At 34.2% G+C, this 11,417-nt stretch overlaps 1 protein-coding gene across 1 annotated transcript; it reads left to right on the forward strand.

Annotated features, from left to right (window-relative positions):
* Nucleotides 1-2,661: 2,661 nt before the first annotated feature.
* Nucleotides 2,662-11,011, forward strand: LOC105040801 (mitochondrial import inner membrane translocase subunit TIM17-2). The gene is made up of 2 exons (XM_010917498.4): nucleotides 2,662-3,454; nucleotides 10,723-11,011. The coding sequence occupies exon 1, from the start codon at nucleotides 2,729-2,731 to the stop codon at nucleotides 3,422-3,424; it is 696 nt and encodes a 231-aa protein (XP_010915800.1). The 5' UTR covers nucleotides 2,662-2,728; the 3' UTR covers nucleotides 3,425-3,454; nucleotides 10,723-11,011.
* The last annotated feature ends 406 nt before the right edge of the window (nucleotides 11,012-11,417 follow it).

Here is an 11,417-nt window from a genome sequence, read left to right on the forward strand (position 1 = left end):
TTTTATGGTATTTTTTATTTTTTAAATTTTTTAAGATTTTTTTGGGATATTTTTTTAGAAAATTTAATTTTAAATGAGAAAAATAATTTAAAATGATATTTTTTATTGGAATTAAAATTAAAATTTTTATTTTTTAAAATTTAAAATTATAATTTTTATTTATTTTATTTTTTCCTTCTTTTATGATATTTTTATGAAAAAATTAATTTGAAAAGGAGATTGTAATTTGAAATGATGATTTTTATTCGAATTAAAATTAAAATTTTTATTTTTTTAAAATTTAAAATTAAAATTTTTATTTTTTTAAAATTTAAAATTAAAATTTTTATTTTTTTAAAGTTTAAAATTAAAATTTTTATTTTTTTAAAATTTAAAATTAAAATTTTTATTTTTTTAAAGTTTAAAATTATTATTTTTATTTTTTTCAATTCTTTTTTATGTTATTTTTTATTTTTTTACACCAATTTTTTTTATATTTTTTTTTTAAAAGATAATTTGAAATGGGGATACTAATTTAAAATGATGATTTTTATTTTAATCAAAATTATAATTTTTATTTTGTTATAAATTTAAAATTATAATTTTAATTTTTTTATTTTTTTATTTTTTTTGAAAAAGTAAAATCATCAAATTAAATGATATTTTTTAAGATACCATTTCAAATGGTGTTTTAAAAAACGCTATTTGATTTGACGATTTTAATTTTTTTTCGTCGTCTACGTGAAAAATGAGAGAAAAAAGATGGATGATGTGATCATCATAAAATATTATTTTGAATAACGGTTTATCTTATTTATATTATTTTTATAAATAAATTAAAAATTAAATTATTTTTATAAATAATTTTTTAAAAAATTAATTAGGTAAAGCACTCTACTGAAGGCGTTCTATTTGAGTTATTGGGTGACTACGAGGTGCGGTCACTTGGGATTTCGTGCGGCGAGAGTAGTTCAAATCGAATATGTAGGATTTCATGTCAACCTACCGAATATTTTTGTTTATTTTAAAACCGTACTAAACAAGTATAGCAGAAATTAAATGAGGAATTCTTGTTACTTGAACAAGTGTAACGTTATTTCAAATTTCTGATCGTTTAGATGATGGGTTTGAAAATTAAAAATCATTAGATTTAGCTTATGATTTTGACCATTCTTTGATTTGAAAGCAAATTGAAAATCAAATCTGATATCAAATCCAAAATCGAATATATCTTATATTTAATATTTTTAATATCTTTTATATTTAGTATGAATCTAAACTACTATTTTTATCGGGATGACCATTAGATAGTCCTGATCTTCCATCACACTCAATCTAGACCATCCATAGCTATATTGCCACAAATCCTAGCCAAAAATCAAGATGGATGATATTAATATATTCTGGCTTGAATTTCTGATGATAGTTTCTTATATGAGTACCATGTTTTTGCATGAAGAATGTGGGGATATAAAGTTACCATAGTTATAGATTCATTTGTGTGCTTAAGTAAGAAGCATGCATATTTATCATATACATAACATCTCATACACAATCCAAAATATATTACAATGAATTAATTTATTTTTCTCTTTTAGGGATTTAATTATTTTTTAAATATATATCTTTTAATTGATTATATATTAAATTTAATAAAAAAAATTTTACTTTGAAAAATGAAGCACTTATCTTAGATATTAATTTACAATGATCTAATACTTTCAGCATATTTTTCAAGAAAATTATAATATTTCTAATATATTTTATAAAATTATTTCAAAATATCTAATAAAATTTAGGAGATTGTCGAATTTTTTATTTATTCGAGTAAAATAAATTTTTATCTCGGAGTCTAGTTGATAGCTATCACATCATGGATACTTTAAAAGTTAATATCATTATTAATATTTAAAAAATATTTTTTAGAGAGTTAATTTAAAATTCCAACAGAACTTAATTTTAAGTGAGGGCTTTTTTAGATCGGCAATATATGTGGGGAAAAAAAAATCAATTTGAATGAATGTATATTTGCTAGGTTAATTTTCAAATATAACTATTAGGCACAATTTTGAGTAGAATCCTACCACCCAAATTTATCTCATTATTTTTGCAAATCTGCTAGAACATGGGTATAATGATTACAAAACATGGCCGCGAGTTATATTCATGGATTTTACATATTTAATAGCTTTTATATTTTTTTCAGTGGCAATAATTTTTAAAAATAAGTAGCTCAAAGAATGCATATTTCTAAATCAATTTGACCTAAAATTTCTTTGATTTGAGGACAAGTTTAATCATATTTAGATGCTAAATAAGTGTATAAATAAAACATATAAATATTATCAATCAAATTGAACCCAATGAGTAGAATGATTGCTCCACCTTCGCCGGCCTGTAATTCTCATGGTATTCATATCCAGCCTGCTAACCTGACAGGTTGGCCCGGCCCATTTGACACGCGTTCCACGCCGCTGGTCTTTTGTTGGGTTGTTAATAGGCCAGGACTTATTTAGCCGACCCAGTTATTTCAAGAAGAATAGGCGCAAACCAATATAAAGCAAGCCTAATAGGAGAGACAGCCCAGCCCGGACCTTGTGGGCTCTGACTGCAAAGCCACCGCCCCCAGAGTCCAGTCCGATTCTAGCTAGGGTTTGTTCCTAATTTATGTACCCCTCGATAGCCGTCTGCTCTGGCCCCTCTCTCTCTCTAGTTTCTTCTCGATTTTTCTTCCTTCCTTCTTGGCGGCATGGGAACGCCGGAGACGTCGCGCGAGCCGTGTCCGGACCGGATCTTGGACGACATCGGCGGAGCGTTCGGGATGGGAGCGGTGGGAGGATCGGCCTTCCACTTCATCAAGGGACTCTACAACTCCCCCAACGGCGAGCGGCTCGCCGGCGGCGTCCAGGGGGTCCGCATGAACGCCCCCCGCGTGGGCGGAAGCTTTGCCGTCTGGGGCGGCCTCTTTTCTGCCTTCGACTGTTCCATGGTATACATCCGCCAGAAGGAGGACCCCTGGAACTCCATCATCGCCGGCGCCGCCACAGGTGGCTTCCTCCAGATGCGCCAGGGAGCCGGCCCGGCCGCCCGATCCGCCCTATTCGGGGGTATCCTCCTTGCTCTCATCGAGGGTGCCGGCATCATGCTCAATCGCGTCCTCAGCGCCCCGCAGAACATCCCCGACCCCGCCCTCATGATGCCGCCATCTAGCGTTCCCGCCATGGCTGGCGCTGGAGGGTCCATTCCCCAGATGGGATACCAATCTCCAGTCTCCCTGGCTGAAGATACCACTGCCTCCTCCTCCTCCTCTTCTTGGTTCGGAGGGTGGTTTGGAGGTGAGAAGAAGCAGGATAAGGGGAAGAGTGGAGGTGGAGGCAGCAAGACGGAGATCCTAGAGAGTTTTGATACGCCAAGCACTCCGATCCCAACTTTTGAGTACAAGTAGAGTAACGGGGATTTTTTGTTTCTGAATGAGGTAAGTTGAAGTCTTTGTTGGTATAAAGTTCTACTAGGTATATCTAATAAGTGGCCGGCAAACTTATTTAATGCAATAAATCACTTGCAGGTAAATCTCATGGCAGAATTTCTGTTTCTGGCTCATTAGGTCTTTTCCTGTGGTCATCTAACTAATTTGTTTTCTTTATATTTGATGTCAAAATTAAGTACAAACAGATATTTTATGAATGCATTTTTTTTTTCAAAAGAAAACTCTTCCGAACTTTCTCATATGGATACTGTATTATGCTGTACAAATGGTTCGCTTAACTAGCATTAGAGTGATAGCAGTGGTCAGTGGTGGGCATTTTTTTGTTAAGCATCCTAAAAGGTTTTTTATCAGGGAACCGAGATTAAATTGTTCGCCTCTGCCGCCATAATTAGTAAAATTTCTTGAATGTAGGTTCAAGAACAGGCTATTAGTCTGTCTTTCTGATTAGGGGTAGTGGAATGACTGCTTCACCAAAAACTAGTTTAAACGTAAGGATGGCTCTTATCCTTGGAGAGCTTACCACATCAACCTCTCGGTGCATTAAGAATTTTCTACATTGGAGTGTAGATTGGAGGGACATAAACAAATTTTAGAGAACTGTTTAGACTTACAAAATGGATGAGTTGAGACAACTAACAAAGACACCAGCTAGAGCGGATGCTTTGAAGTTTGAACTAATACCTATTGGACCAATGCTTTATTAGCATGGTGCACTAGCATGCTATTTACCATTGCTTGCTATGTTATTGTGCTAGTGCATGCCAAGTGCTGGCATGAGACGATATTTGTTGTCCAGATCTAGGTTGGCATGCCATCAGAAATTGATACTTCAATTCTTTCTTTGCATAGCCTTTTTCATGTCCTGTATATGTTTCACATGAGAGGTTCAATAATGTTTTGTAGGTCCTTTTGGTTACCATAATGTCAAATAGGAAAAGATGGATGCGAACCCAAATGTTTAGATTTAGAAGGTCTTTTGTGCTCTAGTTTCTTCTCCTTGCATTCTCTATATAAGCAGTATTACATCGTTTGGTTTTTGAATAAGTAAGAAAAACATCTTGCTTTTTCATTTTGCCTTTTCCATGTATTCATACCTCAAGAAGAAAAAAAGTGTGTTGGGTCCTATTGTTGTCAATGATCTTAATCTGAAGACAATCATGTCCATGAACATGAATTATTCTTTCATGAGTCATAAACATCTCATGGAATAATTGAAGAAAGATGTAAGTTTGTTGGGATCATCTTGTATAATTATACCAGAGTACTTATTGAAAGTTGTAAAAGCATGGCAAGATCCCAAACTTGTGATCAATGATGCTCCTTTTATGCTTCAACATATTGAGCTTAGAATTGTCCAAATATTTCTTATGATTTTGTAGAAGAATATATAAAACCTATTAATAGGAGGAATATAATGCAAGTCTCTTGTGCATCATAGATGTGATTTCTTGCAAGGGAACATGGATTAGTAAAGTGGTGCAACTTAAAAGAGGTGTGGTGTTGGTGTAGTCAATGTGTCTTATTTTTCTCAGTGGTCATTGGAGGTTACGGCTATCGAAGTATTGAGTTTTGACAAGATTGGTCCATATACTTTTAACCTAAATAATCTGATAATCACCCAATACAATAACACAAAAATTAATTGGGTTTTTGACAACATGATCCCTTTTTATTATAAAATGCCAAGACAATACCTTGTTCTTTGATAAATACAAGTGAACCCATAGTTTTGATACAATAGACAAAAAGTTCTTGTCCCTTAACTGGTGGATTCTTTCATTAAACACTATTTATTAAATTACCATACCATTAGAGATGCGCATTTCCCACTAGCTTTATCTCCACTTCTTCCTTGTGTTCTCCTTTTCCCCACTATCTCTCCTAAATCTTCATAAGATGATGCATCTCTCTCTCTCTCCCCCCCCCTCCCCTCCTTTCTTTAACAGATCCTATGATGCAGTAGTTGAACGACCTCCCACATTTAGAGAACAAAATGGCAGAACCAGAACAAAGAACTTATTTGGAGTCATCCTGGCATAAAAGAGTGCAATAATCATCAAAATCTTCAAGCTATCGATGGTCCCTTAAATGGTGGGTCTTTGTGATGTCACCAATTTAAAACAATTAATAGAGACCTAAAAGTGAAAGGGAAGCACATTACCATCCAAGCTAAAGGCTCTATATATTGTTGAAGATAGGAATTCGCTAGATGCCCAGTTACCATGTGAAGTAACTGCTTTGGATTGGCAATGTTTCTAATGTTGATGATGCTAGAACCTGGTATGATCTTTAGCTAGCCAATTAAAAGAGGTATTGGCAGTGAAGGCATTAGAAGGGAGCAAGGACGGCATAATGGTAATCAAAAGGACCACTATTCCAAGTGGACTTGAATAGGAAGGCGCCAAAGTTTGAGAAAGAGGATTATATCATGGGCTACTAAAGTATAGGTATCTAAGGAGGTGGGTAAGATGTTATGGAAGGAAAGGAGGTCCCACCAAGGAGCTCTAAAATGAATGCATATGAGTAGTTTGTCGATAGGCCATTCATTTTATGCTTGAATGGAACATCAGTTGTGGGTGGGATTCAACGTGGTAGGTATAATCAAAAGGAGGACATGGAACAAGAAATGGGAGGATAATTGTTATATGGTAAATGATGTTTGATGGCATGACCTGTTTAGTGCATGTTGAGTCTCTTTTTTTTTCCATCGAACCAAAACATTTGGGTGGTTTGTATTTGTTATAAAAAAGGACCATCCTGGCATTTGACTAGAGAAAGGGGATTGGAATGCCAAAATCCCATATTAATTCAACTCTATTTGGGTTGGTCTCAACTTGATCTAGTGATGACCCTAATTGATTATTTGATCTTTAATCTAGTTGGATTTTGGTTTTTTCTTTAGTTGATAATTTTTCTAATTTAATCAGTTGAGTTATAAGATGTAAGGGTTATGCATATCGTACTATTTCATTGTTGCAAAAATCATTCTTTAGTTATTGTTTATGTTGGAAAAGTCGTTTGGTGTGAATTATGGTTTTCTTTTTGTTGATTCTAGGATTTTGCAAATTCATGGTTAGCTTGAGGATTTTAATCCTTTTGTAGGAAAAGCATGTGATGCAACTCTGAGTATAAGAAAAATAAACAGAGGTGAAGTGAAAGTCACATATGAGGCTTAGGAAGGATCATCCAAAGTAGAATGCCCTTTGTGCTTAAACAAGAACCGTTGCTTCATCAACAAGTGAATGTTTAAATTTGCTGAAGAGTCTAGCATCATTGGAAGCTCAATTGCTTTAATCTTAACTTCAAGTTTATCTTGCACTTTATGAAATGGTTTCAGATCCACTTGAAATAAGTACAACTATAAAGTATGTAATAATCTTTCCATGATCAAAAGATAAAATGATTTAAAGGCTGTGCATATTATTTTTCCTCTAAGCTTCTGCTGCATATGTTCACCAATTTGTCATGCTTGGCTGAAACTAATCAGTCTAGGAATATCTGGAGTCAAAATGCGTAAGGGCCTCATAATTCTTTGTAGAAAAGGTCGTGATGATGTGGGTATATGGAAGGGTGTGGATGGTTAACAGACTTGAAAAATAAATGCAACCATGGAGTATGTAGAATCTTTCCATGATTAAAAGGTGAAATTGTTTGAAAGTTATGGATATTATTGATTACTTGAGCTTCTATAGCCTATATTTCACCAAGTTGCATGCTTTGGTGATCCTCATTTGTCCAGGAATATATGGAACTAAAATTCATGAAGGTATATGGAGGGGTGGAATTATGGTTCTTCAGATTTCAGAATCATATTAGGACCATAATCTGTTGCAAATTTCAAGATCTTACTACCAATTCATAAGGAAATCCCTCCACCTTTATTTTAGTTTGGTAAAATTCATTACTAAGATCACTTTTGTTTGGCAAGTTTTCTACAGTAGTAACATTTAAATTTTTAAATCCTTAATATGTTTGAAACACTCACAGTAAAGTGGAATATGTCATCTTCAGCATTGTCATGTTAGTCCTCTTCAAGGTGATCAATATTGGCATCTCTTGAGGTTTTCATATGAAGAAAGGAAAAGATATATATCTTGGCTTGATATTCTAGTCCATAGGACTAGTATATCTTGAGTAAGAAGCCTTTTAATCACAGGAGATTGAGGAAATGAAGAAGATGAAAAAGGTTCTATAGTACCTCCTTACCATGTGAAGAGACCTTTTTCTTAAAAAAAGAAAATTTATACAAGGCTGTTGGTTACTATTTCTTGCGATATGGTGAAATGCTTTCCAAACTCCCTGTCTGAATGTTATTTTTTATTTGGGCTCTAGGTGTGCAGTTTGTGGAAAAGATTTCTGCTTGAGCCTAATAGAATAAATATTTCTGCTCAAAGAAACCAGCTTGCTCATCCATTCATAAAAAGGCAACTGACTCTAATAATGCAAACCGTGGAACAGCAATTTGCACACTTAGGCATGATAAGCTTTGTGCTTTAGTATCAGTAAGTATAAGATGATAATAAAAAGAAGAGTCTGGAATGAGAAGTGTAATAATGATGTGGCGACAGCCATAATTTTTCTAATAAAAATTTGTTACTGTACTTGGAACCATATTCAGGTTGGGGCACTAGGAGGAAAAGAGGTATTTCATTATCCTAAACCAGCTCTCTACCTTCTTGGATTAATCTTAAGACACTCTGAAACATGATTCAGCATGGACTCCTTTCCTGTTTAAATCACAATCAAGGTTTGACCTTGCACTTGTTTAATATCAAAAGCATCTAAAAAATCGCAAAAATCCAATCTCATAGTAATTCCGAAACAGTAAATCTGAGAGAATGATGGATGGTGATCCATCCTTTCTCTCATTCAAACTCCCTTCTTCAGGATGCTTCTTCATATTATACATTTGTCTAGCAAAGGAGCTTGGGTCACAGTTTTTTTTTTTTTTTTTTTTTCTTGGCAAGCCTTTGCTTGTACTCTTTTCATGTCCCATCTGTATATGATGTTCCATCCTTTGTAAAGCTAAAAGTGAATATCTCTAGGAGCTTTTCTTCTGAAACAGTTTTGGGACTTATGATGTATGTTACTCTGCCTTTTTGGTAGGGGGTGCATGTTGAGCAGAAGTTTATCCATCATCCTGCTAATTTATTGTTTTGCTTGATGTGCACTTCTCCATGGCCTTTAACATTCTTTGTTCAAAACGCATCAACCTTACACATGTAATAAGAGATTCTTACAATATGGAGAATGAGTGCTCATGGGATCAGTCGGAAAAACTACTTATTTGTTCTCTTATCTGCAGTCCTTCTTTAGGTGGTAGAATTTGCTTTCCAAAACTTTTCCCATGAAAATAGAGCCTGTTGTGGAACCCATCTCTAAGAAGTATCCAAGCAAGGGTTGAGGAGATCCTTGCAACTGCCTGCCAAATAAAGTTAGTCCCTGATAAAGTTCCATCGTTGCTTTTAGAAAGAACATCTTGCTTTATTGTGCAACAAAAATTAATAAGTGAAAAGAAGTATAAGGCTGTGACATTTGCTTTCTCAGTTAGATGACTATTTACAAAAGTTATGTTTTGTGCATGTGGGTGCTATGTGAGTTCATTACATGCCTCTAGATGACCATGGTCCAGCAGGCCCTTGATACCTTTGAGAGAGGAGAACGAGACCATGTTTTTGTAGATCTGTCATAGGGTTATGCCTTCTCATTAGAGGGCCCTTTACCTATGGGTTTTTTAAGACTAAACTTGGTTGTTCATCTATAAGTAAATCCTCTTTCAGCTTTATTGGCACGATTCTGAAGCATATTTTTGGCAAATTGTTGGACCATTTTAGGCGACAATTTTCAATGGAATTGAGTCAAGAGTCTTTGTGGAGATTCTAAGATGCACGGAACCTTCTTGTTTTGAGCCTATTATTGTAAACAAGACATGCTAAATATGCTAAGTTCCATCCTGATTCTTGATTGTGGGGCGTTTTAACAGGGGCAAATATTTCATTTCATAGGGGAGATGTATTCCCATGGAGTGGCAAAAGCTGAGGCTGATGGGAAAAAACACTTTATTTGCTTATTGAGGTTTCACGGCCTTTTCACCTCTTGATGTTATGTTTGGCTTATTTATACACATCAATGTAAATGATAAAGAGGCAGTCTAACAATAGACGCCATGACTATGATTCATGGGATTCTAGAAACGTGCACTTAATCTCGGGTGGGAGAGTCCGAGTAGGTTGAACGCATGCTTTTGACCAATTGACTATTTTTACAGATATCTAATCGGATCCAGATTTGAATTTTTAAAGATTTTTTTGGATCCGGATCTGGATATCTGGTAAAAAAATCTCTAAAAATAAAGTATATTAGTCAGGGGGTTTGAACCAATGATCTATACTTTGAATGCTAAGCCCTCAACCACCAAGCTACAACATGCATTCCTATTTTATTGTTTATTTTACTTATTCATGTATTTTTGGGTTATTGAATAATCATTTGATGCATATTGTGATATTTTATATTTTAATCATCTATTTTTTATAAAAATAAAAATTTTCTTTGATAAAAATGAAAAATAGGCATATTTGATTTTATTTTTTTATGAATTATCAAAGTTTTATTGTTAAAAATATTAATAACTCCCATCTATTCCTATACTTAAACATATTTTTTCTTGCAATCTCTCTATTTTTGATTTTTTTTTTTTTAGTTTATGCTATAGTTAAAGGTTAATAATAATGACATTTGATTCAAAAAATATTAATATTTTTATGTTTTATTTTTATTTAAATATTTTGTGTTTTTTAATATTTTAATACAGATCAGGTTCAATTGGTGGTCTTTTTGTGGGTTTAATAGCCATGTTTTGGATCCTTGGTGACATGTGTGAATTTTATTCCCATCCTTTATGATTATATAATTAATGTAAGTTTTCATCACTGAATTCTGTTAAAAATTCAATTTATATGTGAATAATATCCAACTTGTATCTGTATTATGGTAGAAAAATTATGGATGACTAATATCCAGCATGTTTTGTAGAACAGAAATGGATATGCATAACCTTTGATTTAGCCTTACATTTTCATAGAATTTTAGAAGCATTTTGGATTCCGGTGGGTTTGAGCGTACGGCCCACAACAATGATGGCCGAAGCAACTAATGAAGTATATATTCTGATATAGATGGCTTTCTTTCATGGTAATTTTGTGTTTCAGTTTCTGTAATAGGAGCTTCTGATTTCGTTCATGTCGGTTTTGTAGGATATTTGATGGAAGATAATGAAACAGCTCTATTTGTCGAGGAATGGGCATCCAAAAAAAGGGATTAGAAGCATATTAACTTGACATCAAAGGTCTGAAATGCATAAATGAGCTGCCTCCGGCATCTCTACCTCGCAATAGTTGTTTGTATGCTGGCTACTTTTTTGATGTCCTTAGACACTCCATAGGTTTGGTATCTTTATAAGACCTTTCAGACGTCATTATTTATGGAGTGTTTTGGGATTCCGAATCCTATAGTTAATATTAGTTAAGATTGAGTTTGCAAGTAGTTCATGCATTCGTTGTGTTCTGACTCCATAAGATGAATGGAAATACCAAACTGCTGCTGCAACACTGATAATCTGTGAGATGCATCACTATTCTTCAGCTGTCTTTGTCAACGAGCAGGGTATCTCTGCTATTGGCATCAAATTTTGGTAAGCCAAAATCTTAAACAAGCCTATGAGCACATGCATGCTGTCTGTTCCCCCTTCAAAAGGAAAAAGGTGAATCTCAGTGCCAGGCTTCTTGGATGATTTATATGCTTGCTGCTTTGGTTTACATTGAATTGCCTATATGATGGGAGTGGAAATGGCTATCTGAAATGGCATTTGGGTCCTATATTACACGTTAAGATGCCCAATTAGTTGGCTGGTCGGTCTATTCTCTGAAACAAAATTCAAGGGCTGAAAACC

The sequence above is a fragment of the Elaeis guineensis genome, chromosome 3 (genome assembly GCF_000442705.2).
Source record: "Elaeis guineensis isolate ETL-2024a chromosome 3, EG11, whole genome shotgun sequence".
NCBI classification, from domain to species: Eukaryota; Viridiplantae; Streptophyta; class Magnoliopsida; order Arecales; family Arecaceae; genus Elaeis; species Elaeis guineensis.

Bases quoted from the DNA above. Each gene is read 5' to 3' on its own strand.
- LOC105040801 (XM_010917498.4), top strand. From the start codon at position 2,729: ATGGGAACGCCGGAGACGTCGCGCGAGCCGTGTCCGGACCGGATCTTG.